The 15871-nt window shown below is 40.9% G+C and overlaps 1 protein-coding gene across 1 annotated transcript; it reads left to right on the plus strand.

Moving 5' to 3' along the window:
- Positions 1-6217: 6217 nt before the first annotated feature.
- On the plus strand, positions 6218-15658 carry TRUB1 (TruB pseudouridine (psi) synthase family member 1). The gene is made up of 6 exons (XM_008939633.1): positions 6218-6301; positions 7219-7300; positions 11132-11204; positions 12503-12642; positions 13764-13820; positions 15130-15658. The coding sequence occupies exons 1-6, from the start codon at positions 6218-6220 to the stop codon at positions 15342-15344; spliced, it is 651 nt and encodes a 216-aa protein (XP_008937881.1). The 3' UTR covers positions 15345-15658.
- The last annotated feature ends 213 nt before the right edge of the window (positions 15659-15871 follow it).

Here is a 15871-nt window from a genome sequence, read left to right on the forward strand (position 1 = left end):
TTATTTTGTCACAAGGAAAATACTTATAGAATGGGAAGGCTGGGAAAATGCATAAACAATGTTGGTTTTGAAGTGTTTTGGGAATGTGTGGAAGGTGTTATCAAAACTTGAAGTGGTGTCTGTACAAAATAAGATGCACTGAGAGAACGTTAAGCCTGCACAGTGGAGGAGGCAGGAATCATAAATGGTCTTAGGTCTGTCCCTTACATGTCATACGCTGTTGACATCTTTAATTACGTGTGACTGCAAAGCATAAGATACTTTTTTTTTAACCTGTTTTTTGATAACAAATCATAAAACGAGAAGAAGCTGATTTGAGTATCTGCTCTTTCCTACCCTGCTGAGTATCCACAAAACAAAGTTGTACAGATAAACATTTTCCTGCACTGCTACCATTAGTAAGCTGGGTTAACATGCTGTGTATTGCTCGAGTCTCTTTTATGCTCGCCCCAGAGGCCTAATCTATTAATAGCTCAGCTTCATGCTCTATTAATATTCACACTTTTTTCAAACTTGAAAATCTTGAGGAGACTTCACCTATTGTGCTGGAGAAGCTCTTTCCTCTAAAAACGCAGAATATTTTAAGAGCACGTTCTAGTGATTTTCCTTTTCTTCCCTTCACGAGGTCAGAGTTGCCTTCTTTCCTCTTGACCTTTTTATAATTGTGTATATGTCTGTGCTACATGTACAGTTCTTGTTAGCATTCATTAAAAAAAATATTCAGGACTGCAACATGGCAAGGCTTTTTTCTCTTTCTTAACAATAATCACAGGGAAAAATAATGTTAACAGATGTAAACTAGCCATCCTCCACTGTTTTCTGTAGTGTTCCTTTCTGGTAATTTGAAGATGCTCTTGGCACTGCCTTTTAGAATTTACTGCATCTTGGCCCTAGAAGTGCCTTTGAATTTACCTAAGGGCTTTCATGCCTTCAATTTTATCTGTGAATTTGTATGTACCTATAGAGTCTTACCCATCTGGAAGGACTGTCTTATATTTCTGAGCAGAGAATTATGTATTTCTTTAGAGCTGTGTTTCTCAGATAGAAACTGAAGGTCATCTTTGTTTATTTTGTGTAATCTGTGGTTTAGGTGCTGCAACACAGAATGAGGAAACAGGGAAAGAATGGGTATTAAAGCTGAAGATTAAATTTGAGAGCCAACCTGAGACATTTTGGTGAGTGGAACAGGTTTCCACAGAAAGCATGTGTCAGAAAGGTTTGCCTGAAGAGACTGTGGGTTACAGGCAGCCAGTTCTGCATGATAACCTGCATCCCCTCTTGGATATCGTGAGCATGTATTTTGTTTGCAAGAGATGTGTGGCCGTGGTGCTTTCCTGAGTGACCTGTTGTACTGTTGGGATTGTTCCCTCTCCTGCCCTTTTTCCTGCCTTCTTTTTAACACTAAAATTTAAATTTGCTACAGTTTTTGGCTACCTCCTTAAAGCTTCTCTGAACTCCAAATTAAGTATCTTCTGTAGGTTCCCCTGCTGTAGGTGGTTCTAGTCCTTCGCATTGAAAATCTTGTCACTCCATGTGTTTGAACTTCTTAAATAAGCTGACATAAGTGGTCAGAAAATCTTGTTAATCCAGGAGTAAAGATCAGATAGTTCTTCAGCAATGACAGTACAATTACAGCATCTAGCAGTAAATAAATTTTAGTGCAGGCTTAGCACAAAGTCAGCTTTTTCTTTTAGGAGAGAAAAAGAATGGTAGAGAAGTTGTAATGTTTGTGTACATTAAGAGGACATGTTTGGTGTTTAGTCATTTTGGATTCGCTCTATGGCAAAATGTGGAACTCCTCCCTCATCCCACAGTCTTTATTTTGCCTCTGTGCAACCTGCTTTTAAGAGATTAGGGCTCTGTGCTTTTAATATATTGGAATCTGCTTAGTGAGAGTGCTTTGTTTTGGAAAATAATTGAAACTATGGCAACCCTTGGTTTTTTTCCAGCTTATTTGTCTACCTCATGTACTCTTCTGGTTTGGTGGTTAGCATACTGGAAACCACTGGTATCTGCTAATGTTACACAAACAGCAAATATAAGTTATGTGAACATTAAATCCAGAGCACCTTAGTTGTGCTTTAGAAATCAATGCACACAAACTGAATGTTATTGTAAAAGTGAGAGTTTAAGGCCCCTTCACTATCTCAGTGGGCTAAGTCTGCAAAAATGGAAGTGCTCAGACCAGGCCTGCAGGCTGAATGGGCTCAGCTCAGGAGCACCAGTGCAGATCAGTGCTTCTGCTGGGTGCTCACCCTGGCTTCCTTCAGGTCCTCTCCACCACTTGTCTCTTTGTTTTGTTTGCCTGTTTTGTTTCAGGTTCCCTCAATTTCATCTGCCACTCACAGACATCTGTTCACATAGATTGTGTTTCTGTTGGATATTGCTTCTCTTTCCCAACTCAGTCTCTTGCATAGGGGACTGTAGTCTTTATTTATTTTCCTTTTACACTTCTCTGTTAAGAAGTGATTAGATCCTTGGTTGAACTCTTATGAACTGCCTCTTCCGAAGAGCTTGCTTGCCTGGGAAATTCTTGCCATGAGAGCCATCTTCAGATCTTCCTGACAGCTACTAGTGACCTTATTTCATAATTACTTGTGCTTCTGTCTAGCTCTTCCAAAATGTTGCTTTTCCATGTTTGGAAAAGCTTTTAAAACATGTTATAATTTAAGATTTCAGCTCTCTGGCTTCTTTCCAGATCAATTTTTAATATATTAACAGTTAAAACTGAGCAGCTCTGTTCCATGGTCTGTCTGGCGTTTGCACTGATAAGTGGGGCAGACTCGCCTGGCAGTCAGCCCAGGGGCTCCAGCCTCCAGGAGCCCTCCCGGGTAGGTTGTGCAACTAACAGCTATGCTGGCTGTATGGCCCCTCTAACGGGAGGGGATTCATCTTCCTTCTCCTCCTCTTCCTCCTTTCACAGCTGAATAGGTATACTCATGAATTCTTGCCTTTTTCTCTCTCTTTTCATGGATTTACTTTCTGTCTTAGTGTAAAGATTTCTCTGAAACTGGATGTGAAATAAAAAAGCCAAATGATAGCTATTCTTGTACTAAAACATTATTGCAAAAATCATATGGTTTGTTATTTATGAGAATTTTGACTGTGTCCTGTGGTTGTGACCAAAACAAAATCTCTCTTTCCAAAATCTGTCAGAATTTTTTAGGGAGGTTGTAATTTGTTTCTTACAGATTCCTGTAAACCTGTTCTTTCTCCAGTCCTGGCTTTTATGGCATGTTTCTTTCTAGTCATGAGTATGGTCACAAATGTCTGGCTGCCAAAGCACTTGGCTGTCTTTCTGGCCTTGTTGAGGTTGTATCCAGTGCATGCCCCAGTCTGTGTGACAGAGTTGTTGCACTGTCATTGGCAGTGCAGTGGTTTGTCACTAAAGTATCTTTGTAAGGCTGTCTCCACACTGGTGTGAATGAAAGAGTTGCTTATACTTGAGGGCTTCTGGTAACTTTGCTGCCTGTTGTTTCAATTACCATAACATCAAGAGAATGGTTTTCTAGGCATCTCAAGAGATTGTAACATCACAGAATGGTTTAGGTAGGAGGAGACTTTAAAGATCACCTACTTTAGATGGTCCTGCTCTGGCAGGGGGTTGGACTCGATGATCTTCAGAGGTTCCTTCCAACCCCTAACATTCTGTGATTCTGTGCGTCCAAGCCTGCTGCAGGGCAGGGACACCTCCCAACTCCAAGGTTGCACAAGGCCCCTTCCAACCTGGACTTGAACACATCCAGTGATGGAGCATCCACAAGTTCCGTGGGCAACCTGTTCCAGTGTCTCACTGCCCTCACAGTGAAGAACTTCTTCCTAATTTCTAATCTAAATCTATGCTCTTTCAGTTTGAACCCATTACCCCTCATCCTATCACTGCAAGCCCTTGTGAAAACTCCCTCCCCAGCTTTCTTGTAGTACCTTTTCAGATACTGGAAGGCTGCAATAAGGCCTCCCTGGAGCCTTCTTTTTTCCAGGCTGAATAGCCCCAACTCTTTCAGCCTGTCCTCACAGGAGAGCTGCTCCAGCCCTTGGATCATCTTTGTGCCCCTCCTCTGGACTCACTCCAACAGACGTGTCCTTCTGCTGGGGGCTCCTGATGTAGTAGTTCCCTAATGCAGGATAATATAATAATGTATATGACAATATGTATTTATTACATAATGCATAATGCAGGGAAGGTCTGTATGCCCTCGGGGTTCTTGTACTGTTGTCCAGGTGTGGGGTTCCGCGTTGGGGCCGTGCAGACCGTTAGGAGCTGGAGTTAACGCATGATGCTGCACTGCTCCCAAGTTGTTCCTGGCAATGTTTAATCTTAACTTCTAATGCGCTACACTCACGTGCTGTGGAGTCCCCTAGGGAAGCTGGGGTGCTGCTTTTAATCTTTCAATGGTTTGGGGCCTGGTCTCTTGAGATGAGTGCGGGTAAGGCCGTGGGGCTGCTGCCTGGCAGTGTTCTGTGCTGAGCTGCCGATGCAGGGGCGTTTCCTCTCACAGTCTGCGCTCGCCGGGCGCTTCCGCCGCCTGAACACCTACCACCTTGCTTTTCTTCTCTCAGGTCGAGTGGGTTGAAGGCAGTGTGGTTGTGAGCAGTTGCTGTCTGTGTTCCTGCAGTGATTTGTAATTTGAGAGTACAGGAAGAATGCCCCTAGATGTGTTTTATAAAACTGGAAGAAATAAATGATTGCCCACACAGGTGAGAAAAGGTCACCAAAGACTTATTAAATGACTCAGAATCCATTGAGTGCTTCTGAGGGCAATGTGAGTTAGGGTCTAAACAGAGTTAATGCTGAGTTTTGACACAAAATAAGAACAATAGATTAAGTCTGGACTCTCATGTTATCTTCTCCAGGCTCCAGGTCCTGCACCTGAACAAAGGGGAAGTAAACCCTATTAAGTAACCAGTAAGAATCATGATATATAATTGTAGATACCCAAGGGCACTCCAGAGACTGATCATAAACTAACTATAATTCTTAATTTCCTGACCTGTTATAGCCTTCTTTGTGGATTATTGCATTATTGGCTTGAAGCTTTTGTGACTCTTTAAAGGCTCCTGTAAGGAATAGGAACTTGTGACTAATTTTTAAGGATGGTCATTTTATAAATTGGGTGGCTTTTTGCAGAAATTAAAGGGGAAGTCAAGTGTTGAGGTTTGGATTGTTTTGCTCATACACTGTGAGTTTAGTTGATGCTGTATCTGTTGCTGGTAGGTGAAGTATAACATTACTGTAATAGCCTGAAGCAAGAAAACCAAACCAGAATTAAGAGGAAGAAAATAATTCAAACTGAAGTATCATCAGTATTTTGATTTGGAAACATCTGAAGATAGGGTGTGAGGTTTCATACTTTCAGATTTAGAGTTTTACTGAGCCTCTGAGGTCATTCATCATGCTCAAATTATGAAGATCTACTCACATGTTTTTATTAACCTCTTAAGTAGTTGCTGAATAGTGACTTTCTAGCTATATTATTAAATGCTAAGAACTAGATCATTAAATATCTCAGAGAGCAGGCAATTTTATGGTCCTAAAAGCAGATACAGTATATTTTAAAGTTTATTTAAATATTTGTTGTGGAGCAGTCTTCAATCATTCCTCCTATTATTTCTTTTCCATGCATTCCAAAAGTGTGTAAGCTTCAAAAATTGTATTTTAAAATGCCTGATTTTGCAGAGTTATCAGGGGATTCAGGCATCTGCAGTATTTCAGAAAAAAAGGTAACCTTAATGTGTTAGGCAAAGAGTATAGTTATTTTTGTACTAAAGCCTGCACTCCGCTGCCTTTTGTCTGACTGTTCCTGCTGCTTCCATTTTGTTGCAGTTGCTTGAAGAAATGCATTGAAATGGCAGCCTGTCACATGGAACAAAATCAAGGCATGTCTTAGTCCCATTTTGAAGGTGTAATTTATATGCCTACACTATTATTACTTGAGCTTGTTTGTACTTTGCAAGTACATGAAAAAGGATGCCTTGTATCAAAGAGTGAAATGTTGGTGTTTATGCCTGTTTGGATGTGTTCCAGCAGAATTTGGTCAACTAACTTCTAGAAGATACATCCTTTTATGATTTGATTGAGATTTGTATTAGCTCGGTTTGGAGCAGGTTCACTGAAACCTTACTAGGAGTTGGGCATGTGGAACACTGATTTTTCTCTCCCAGGCTGTGTCAGTGCTTTGCTTTGAAGGCCCCTGGACTTAACAGAGGGCTGAGCGAAATGGAATGGGATAGGCAGTGGGTCAACCCATGGATTTTAATACCTGAAGGTATCTCCAGCCTTGATGCAAACTCATGTTACAGAGTGAGTCTTCAGGTGTTGGCAGCCTTGTGGAAAGACGTGGGGCAGGGGATTCACAGGAAGCCTTCTGTCAGCTTCAGCAGATCCTGCCACATGCCCACAGCCTAGGACTCCTTAGAGTGAAAATGTGGGAAAGGACATCAAGTGAAATGCAGTAAGGACCCAGGCTGCTGATCTGGGAGCAGGTTCATTCCTTCTTGAAAGCTACAAACCCATACTCTGAAGAACTCTTTAGAGAAGAGCCCTGAAAAACCCTGAAACAGAAATACTTGGTGAACCCATGATGAGCAGAGATGTCACTCAGTAGCCTTGCACTCCTTACCAGATTCCAGGTGTTCAAAACCCCAGTTTTAGGCTATTGTGTATTACTGCATTTCACAGCGTAACTGGTTGTGCTTTGCCTTGGAAGTGGGTGTTTTGCTCTTGCAAGTAAAGGTCTTTGTGTCTTTTTTTTTTTCTTTCTTTCTTTTAAATGGTGAAGGAACAGAAAAATAGTCTGTGAAAGGTACTCCACATGACTTGCTTCAACAGTGACACAGGACACCCCACAGAGACTTTGATTTTACCACCCTATTATTTTCTTTATGGCAGTGATGTATTTATACTAAAGATTAGATTTCATGTTGCTTTTTCCTGGGGTTTCTAAAAGTGAAATCATAGGCACATGTAATGCAGCATTTACTTTTTGTTTAGTTCCATGTCTGTTCATCTTTACTTTTGCTTACCCAGAGTTGCTGGGTTGACTATTCAGATAATATTCTTCCTATTCTGATTTGAAGTACTTGGTAGTTTAAGACTTTATTTAAAAAACAAACAAACAAACCAAAAAAACACACACAAAAAAAACCGCAAACAAACAAACAAATAAACAAACCTACCACCTTGAAGACCTCTCACAAATCTCCCTTTTTCCTTCCCAGAAGTACACTGCCATTGGACTGCTGGGCAAAGCTACTGATACGTTAGATGCCACAGGAAAAGTAACTGAAGAAAAACCTTATGGTGAGCATAAATGTGTTTATATACCTGATGCAATTTGAAGGCATAAATGGTCTCTGTCATAGAGAAGTGGTGGAGGTGTTTGGGACTCTATGAATTAAGTTCAGATGTGAAATCAAGATTATTTCACCTTCAGCTCGGTGCTCATATAATTCAGACCAGCTTCATGCAATTATGTCCAGTGCAAGTGTTCATTTCTGTTGGAAGAACACAAACTGAGCATTAGATAAGGAGGGAGAAAATAGAATTGGGCAGGACTGTGTCATTTTGAGTCTTTGACAGGCTGACACATGATGTGCTGTGTCCAGTAACATTGTTGTGTTACATTTTAGTCTTCAGGATGTCCCTAGACAGCAGTTAAGAAAGCAAACTGTTGTGTATTACAGTTAGTTGCAGTGAAAGGATGTACTGAAGGGAGCTCCTTGGGTTTAGCTCCTCTAAACTTCTCATGTTGTCTGTCTGATAAGAAATAAAGAACTGAGTTTGCATTTCCACACAAAATGAGGTTATGATTTTGTACTGCTCCCAGACTACCAGATGCTGACTTTGGAAGCCAGTAGCATTCAGTGTGCTTCTGATACTTTCTTGACCACATTCATGTTTGAAGCCTTTTTTAAATGCTTTCAACTGTGCACAGGAATGTGCATTCTGAAACCTACTTTCTCCTATCTGTATCTTCTAGATACAGCCTCAAGACTGTATCAACACATGGAGAACAAAATTCATGAGTATTTCTACAGGTCTCTGCTGGGTGTGCTGAAATATATGTTTAATAGAGCTACGTGAATTACTGGGACAAAAGTAGTCCTTTCAGTCCTTTCCTCCTGTCTCTTGGCAGGTAGTTTGTGCTGGGCCGGACTGACTCAAGGTCATCTGCTAAAGTTCTGCTGGACTATCACAGATAATTTCTGTGTTCTGTTTTGGTGTAGCTTGTTACCAAGCACAGGGCAGTATCACCCTTCAGTGGAGCCGTCTTGAGGTTGTGGCACAGTTTGCACCTTTTGGTTTGGCAACTTTAATTGCCTCCCTTTGTGCTTATAGCAGGAAAATTCGACAGTCATCAGTGTTCGGAAGCACAGCCATTCTTAAAAATGTTGGAAGTCAATAGGCTCATCTACAGCATTTTTGGAAGTAATGGAGAACTGAGTTTTGGGTGCTTTGGGGTGCTGATGGAATCCTAAGGAATAGTCCAGTGGAAGGCACATACCCTGTGCAGAGGTCATGTAATGCCACTGTCGATCTAAGGGCTTAGAAGGACATTTAGTGTTGAGTTGAATATAATCTGAATAGTGCACTCACAGAGCAGGTACAATCATTTTGTTCTAAGCCAAGGAGGCATTGTGAAACAGGGTGGAAGCCACCACATCCCTCGATAAAAGAGGAAAAAGCTGCAGTTTAAGTCCAACTTCTAGCAAAAACTTGTGCTGTGTGATACAACAGGTGAGGGTATTTGGTATTTATGGTGAGGATACTGGGAGGAGTAGGCTGGCTCCAGGTTTCAAGGGCAATTAGGATCTGTGACGGATGTGTTCTGCAGAAACATCTCTCAGCCCCTTTACTCTAAGGGAGTGGAAAAGGGAGGTCAAATGAGGAGTTGAAGTTTTGGTACTGTTGATTCTAATTAGCCTTTATGTGTGTATTCATATTTAATGCTGGATGGAGAGTTGAGTACAAATGCTTCCCTAAAATTCCTGACCAAGCAAGCTGTTGACCTGTTAAACCCAAGCTCACAGTGAGGTGATGGAGACCTGTGGGCCTAAGGCCTGAAAGATGGTCTGGGCAGCAGGACTGCATTCCCTCCACCTATGCTGTGGGTGTGATGGCTGTGGGAGCTGAAAGGTGGTGCAGGAGCTGGTTCCCAGTGCGGGCTCTGTGCTTGCAGAGCCATGTCTATACACAGTTTACACATAGTGAAACTGCTTGTTTGGGACCAGATGAATAGGGCACTCCTTTACAACTGAGGGCTGGATGAAAGCTCCACCAGCTTGTGTTTTGCTCTGGGAAAGGGCAAGAATCCAGTATAGTCCATTAACACAAAGGCAGTGTATGCTAAAAGAAATACCCCACGTGTTTTTAGATTTTCAGAATGTAACACTTGCCAGCTTGTGCCATGATGTCTTGTAGAAGACAAATGTGTTTAATTCTAGATCTTAGCAAACTCACGTAAATATTTACTTTGATAACACACCACACAACTTTGCATGCTAGTGGCTTATACAGCATTCCTCACATGGGGAGGTTTTTTTTCCTAGTGATGGAGTTTGCCTATAGCATGAGTGATTTCCTCAGAGACTAGATGTAACCTTTCCATCAGGGGAATATGGGATCAGAGCAGGAACTGATCTCAGGTGTCTCATTAAATGCCCTAGCTACAAATTCAGTTCATGGAGTGAAAATTGAAAGAGAACTCCAAGTGATACTTATGCTTAGATTTTAAAGACTAAATTCGAGCTGGAGGCAACCTGGGGTTCACAAGGAGGCTGACAGGATCGTCAGCATAGAGCTGGGTCATGCTAACTTTCCACCACGTAGTTTTGTTGTGATATGTTGCTCAACTAGAGTAATACAAAGAGAAGGTTGAAATAACCATGTAAGAAGCTCTTGAGCCAGACCTACTATACAATGGATTTTGTCCTGTCCTCCTGTTCTGATGTACAGTGGTCTCTCTCAGCATCCCTGACTGACTTTTGTGCCTTGCAACCTTGCTGTTAATGACACTTCTTGAGACAGCTGCTGCAGCCTTGGACAGCATCTGCTCTTGAAGCTGAAAAGTGTGCTTTGCAGAAGTGCAGTAGCACGTTGCCATCTTCCAAAGCTGCTGTGACAGGGAACCTCTTCTTTTTTACTTAGAAAACAGATGAAATTCATGCTGTAAGGTTTGCAAGTAAAAGTCTGTTCCAGAACATAATGAAGGCTCAATAAATAAATTTGGTTGGTTTATGTTCCAGGATGGTGTTGACTTAGCAGGGTGACACTAATTGAGTCTAACTTAGGAGATGTTACGTAGTACAATGTTAGTCAAGTCCTAGGCAGTAGACATGCACTGAAGTGCATTGTGATTACAGATCTTATGTTTGTAGTCTCTAAACAAATTGGGGGTGGATGTCATCTCTATTGACTAGTATTTCAAAGGACCAGTGCAATCAGCTACTTTGGTTATAGCCTCCTAATAAAAGTGGGACAGATTTGTATGTGTACTCTTAGAATAGATTGCCTAAAGCAGCTATCTTTCTTTTACAGCATTTCTTCAGTAAAATTGCCTTACTTAATATATATCAATACCCTGGGGTGCGTTTGCAGGTTATTTGTTTGATACAGAAATTTGATGTGTTGTTTGAGATGCAGTCCTCTTCTTCCACTGGAAAAAAAAACTGTGATGCTTTTGTTCTCTAATAACCTGTTCTAGTTTTTTCCCACAGTTAGGTGCTCTTAAAGAGAAGTTGCCAAGGTTAGATGATAATTTTATTCTTTCTGGTCCTTTAATAAAAATTAGAATAGGACAAATTTTGTAGTTTTTGCCTAGTTCCTAAGAAAAATGAATTTCCAGTCTCAAGAGAGAGAAATAGCAAATGAAAACAGTGTATATTGGGATTTCTGCCCTTCTGAAAATGACCAGACTGTCTTAATCACCTTGGACAGTTTGTTCCACTCTTTTTGTGATAATTCACACTCCTACCTACATTCTGTTTTTTATCTCTTCTTTGGTGTTTTTTACCCAAAATAAACTCAGGTGAGAGGTAACTCTTCTTTGTATCCATTTGCAGAATGTGATTGATTCCATTAGTGCCATGTTGAATAATTAGTGCTAAAATACTTACTGTTTTCTTCCTACAGACCAGATAACAAAAGGAGATCTTGAAAATGTCCTGCAAAAGTTCACAGGGGACATAATGCAGGTTCCTCCACTGTAAGTTCTACTGTATTCAGACACTCTCTGCAGCTGTGTTCAGCTGTGGGGACTTGCTGACAGAAGTCAGTTCTCTCAGAAATAAAAAGATACATTTTGTCAAGAGGATAGAGGCAAGGCACACTCAGGAGTTTAACCATTACAACTCCAGGTCATGCCCATTTGAACACCCAGCACAAATGGTAACCTGGAGTCTGTTTTTTTAATGGTAAATGTAAAGTAGCAAAGCAGTCTTCAGCAGCTTTGCAGGACTTGGTGGCTTCTATCCTATCTTCCAATTAGAAAGCAAAGCTCTGAGTCTTTCATTTTAGTGGTGGGGTGAGAGGAGGCTTACTGATACCTGTGTGGAAGTGCCTGAAACAGCTTCAAATTAGTTTTCTGAAAATGTAAGAGTATGAATGAGTGGTAAGTGACTGAGCTTCCTTGGGTTAGCAAATACCTTCTAGTCAGGTGAGCCATGGCAGCTGGCCATGTGGGAGCACTTGGCACGTGACAGATGGCTTCTGTGGTGATTTCAGTTATAAGGTGCTCTCCTTTGCATTTGTGATGGGTCAGTTGCTGTTGTTCCAGTGTGAGTGCTGTAAGGGCAGTAATTCAGGAGGGGTTCTGCTACATGTGACCTGTTTCAAATTGCCCTCTGCTAATTTGAGCAGAATCTTTTTTGATTTTTCTGTGGCCATCTTTCTGTCAAGACCAAAGTCGGTGCTTTTGGTAAAGTTGCGTGTAATCAGTGCAAAGAATTTTGTTTTGTTTTGTTTTGTTTCTGTAGTGGTCCCCTAAACAGCCTATAACAAGGCTTCATAACTTGTCAGTTGCTGTTTAGGGAAGACCCTGGTGTGAAACAAGTAACCGTGCATGGCAGAACTACAGGAGTTGCCTGACCAGATCCTAATGCTCAGCTCAACCTAATACTGAAACTGAGTGCACCCTGCAGACTTTTGAGAGACATTTATGTTAGAAGCAGTTGCACGTGTTGTGCCCCTTATAGAAGCCCCTTGTTTTCATAAACTACAAATTGAGTAGTTTAAATCTGTACAGCAAGTGAGAAATACAGGCCTGTCTCTTGTTTTCCATTTTATACAGCTACTGGCAAATGAGATGATTCTGCATCCAAGAGATTTTAGAAGCACTTGCTAGCTGTTGTGGGGTTTTTGTTGGGTTTTTTTTGGTGAACACTTGGAGAGGATTAGGAGGGTAAAATGTATGCTACTGTAGTACAACATTAACAGGATCTGGAGGATGGGAAGCTTGTTCTATTACAACCATATGACATGCATTTTCATGCTCTATCTGATCAGCTATTCTGCTTTGAAGAAGGATGGAGAAAGGCTGTCAACTCTGATGAAGAGAGGAGAAGCAGTCGAAGCAAAGCCTGCTCGGCCAGTACGAGTGTACAGCCTCTCTCTCCAGCAGTTCCAGCCACCACTCTTCACACTGGGTAAAGGCCAGAGATTATTACGTAGAGTGATGCTCCCAGCTTGTTAATGCTTATTTACACTTAGAATGGGAATAAGATAGTGAAATGGGTTTTGTTTCCCTCAGCTGCTTGTTTTGGTGTGAGCCCATGTTCAGGGACTTTGAGTTTGCAGTAAAAGCACCATATTTTGGGTTTAAGTTAAGCTGATTATATGTAATCTTCCTGTGAGGGAAAATTCTGAGAGACTGGTCAGGGGCTTATTTGCATCTGTCTATGATTTTGCAACCTCCAGCTTGCTCCCTCTTTCTCAGGTCTGCTTGCTTCACTTTGCCCATTCTTTTGCCTTGATGCCAAGGCCTGCTGCATCTCTCCTAGGGTTCACCAAGGACCAGTATTAGTTGCTGTCAGGCCTGTTTCTCAGCTGAGGAGGCAGGATCTTATCATTCCCTCTGTCATACACGGAGAAACTTGGGTAGTACGTTAAGAAGCACCAATAAATAAACCAAAAAAAGACTGTTGTAAAGGTTTAATGCTGCTGTGAGGTCAAGATAATGTCTTGTGTTCATCAGATACCTAGCTGACCTATCGTCCTCTGGTGGACCAGATGTTACATGGTGAGCAGATATGAGTGACAGAACTCAGTGCTGTGTTACTTCAGCCCTTGCTTTAAGGCTGAGTGACTAGCAGCTGATCACTGGCTGAGGGGGAAGAGAATGGCTGAAAGAGCAGGGAAAGTCACAGGTGAATTTTAAGATTTTATTTGAGCTGCCTATGTGCAATATCTTAAAAGCATTGATAGTCATTTCAGACTATACCTGAAATAACTTGGTTTTGTCATTAGAAACAACCTTCTGAAACCTTTAAAACGAATAGGACTGAAGCATTTGTTAACATACCACAGCAAGTACTAATTTCTAGTGAGTTAGTTCAGTTGCCATTGTATTTACTTTCCCTCCTGTCTAGCTTAGCAATCTCACCCGCACATATGTTACAGGATGAATAATTGATGTTGCATCTTATAAATATTTTATCACTGGGTTGTTTGCTTGGCACATTTTTACATTTATGTGGGGGCATGGTTTCTGTGTAAAGTAGATTTCACATTGCACTGGCAGTTTACCATGTCACTATTAACATTCCAGATGTTGAATGTGGTGGTGGCTTTTATGTCAGGAGCCTGGTCAGTGACATTGGCAAAGGTAGGCATGAAAAACAAAAATGGCAGTGTAAAGAATGAATGTTTCTGTTTATGGATAAATGTTGTCGTTTTGTGTATCTCCAGGAGCTGGACCTATGTGTTATTTTGCTGTATTGTAATGTCATCACTTGGTTTTATATACTAAGGCATCTTCCTTGGGAGCATGGGGACATGGAGGCTAAATAATTGCCAGAGGACCTTCTGGGGCTGGGGGCTAAAAATGGAGCAAGTAATGGCACTGAGCAAGATAATACAAAGCAAGGTGGGAATGTTTTTTCCCTCCTCCATATGTTAAAGCTAACTCCATTTAAGAAGAATAAAGTTACTGTCTTTTTAAACATTATTCATCACATTTTGAAAACAGCTTGCACAGAACATTACCATGCACATAATAAAGCCTATCTGCTAGAAAGACCTCGACGTTTGTGATGATTTTCCTGGCGTTTTCTTTTTCCTTTAACCGAACTGTGAATGGTTTTGCTTTCCCACAGGGTTATTTGTCTTGTGCTCTATATCTATCAAACAGCATGATGGGGAACAGATAATCCATTTCAGATTTATTTTTTTTTAAATTATACATTTGCAGATCAAGAAAGCAAGTGATGTGGGATAACCTTGTGAATTTCAATTTAGTAGTTTAGCCCTTTAGTGACAAACAAAGATAAAGTCTGTCCTCAGCTGCTTTCTTTTAAAAAATTTAAAATGCAGTAAAAATATTCCTGCATTAGAAAGGCTGGGAGAGAATATTTTAGTGTACCTGTGAGCTTACAGGACATCTCTGGTTGCTGTTATGTTTTGTAACCCCTCATTACGTAATTCTGCCCTACTGGTATTTATTTAACATAGAAAAGCATTTGTTTTATCTTTTTGATTTTTCCTTATCTTAGTTTATATTATCCTGGTAGGCAACACAGGATAAAAATGTCAAAAATCCTTCTTGAAGGCAAGAAGTGCTAAAGCCTCAAAGTCTGTGGAAAAATAGTACATGGTCTTCTAAGTCACATGTGAATACAGAATGTTCTGCTTACATCTTATGTGACTATTTCTTCTCTTTTTTTTTTCTGATTTAAATCTGCAAAACCTTTTGACAACTTTCTGTCAGATTTTGAACTCTGCTATACTGGAGATCTACTGAAATCAAAGGAATTCCTTGGTTCCAAGTTAAGATTTAAATGAGTGGTAAATCTTCATGAGCTTCCTTCTCAAAACAGAACAATGTAAAAGGCTACATGTAAAAATAAATTTTGAGCGAGTTGCAGTTAAATTTGACCACACACTTTTTCTAAATCCTCTTTCCTTCTTCACTGTAGAACTCTCTACCTGTGCCACTGTGCAGGAGCTGACCCGCACCAAGCAAGGGCCATTCACGCTAGAGGAGCATGCCCTGTATGAAGACAAATGGACAATTGATGAAATTGCACAGTCCTTAGAGCATTGCACGTCCCTCCTCCCAGGAGACCCAGCTCATAAAAAATTGAAGGCAGAGCATCCTGGTGAAGCTGCTGTGAGCTGTGAAGATAAGTGATAAGTTGGGTCAAGGAAAAAGACTGAATGATTGAGACGTTTTAAGATTGGATTGGGATTGTCTTGCCTCCTGTGTAAATTTACAAGTCTGTAGTGGGGAGGGTGACAAACTGCAGTGCAAGAAAAATGGTTCTTTTGTTTTCTGTGGTGAGACCATGCACCAAGAATATCCAGCGCTTGCTGCTTCCTGATCTGGTTTTTGCCTTTTGCACACTGGAGGTGGGTCTGCTACTGCTCTAAAATCTTCGTAAACTTCTAAGAACTTGCAGGGTACAATATAGTTGTTGTTTCTTATTCCTCAATAAAAAAAAAAACAAAAAACAAACCTTAAGACTCGCTAAATGTGTTCAAAAAATAATCTTTTTTCTTTATAGCTGCTAATTGAACCCTGAAATACCCTTGTGACAAGAGTGTCAGCTTGAAGGATACAAGAATGTCGTGTGGTCATGTGAAATGAAATGTCCATTTTCCTGCATTTTTTTCTTATGCAGATTGTTCTTTCAGTCAAATGTTATTTAGAATGTGTTA

This window comes from Merops nubicus, unplaced genomic scaffold (genome assembly GCF_000691845.1).
Source record: "Merops nubicus isolate BGI_N331 unplaced genomic scaffold, ASM69184v1 scaffold16634, whole genome shotgun sequence".
Taxonomy (NCBI): domain Eukaryota; kingdom Metazoa; phylum Chordata; class Aves; order Coraciiformes; family Meropidae; genus Merops; species Merops nubicus.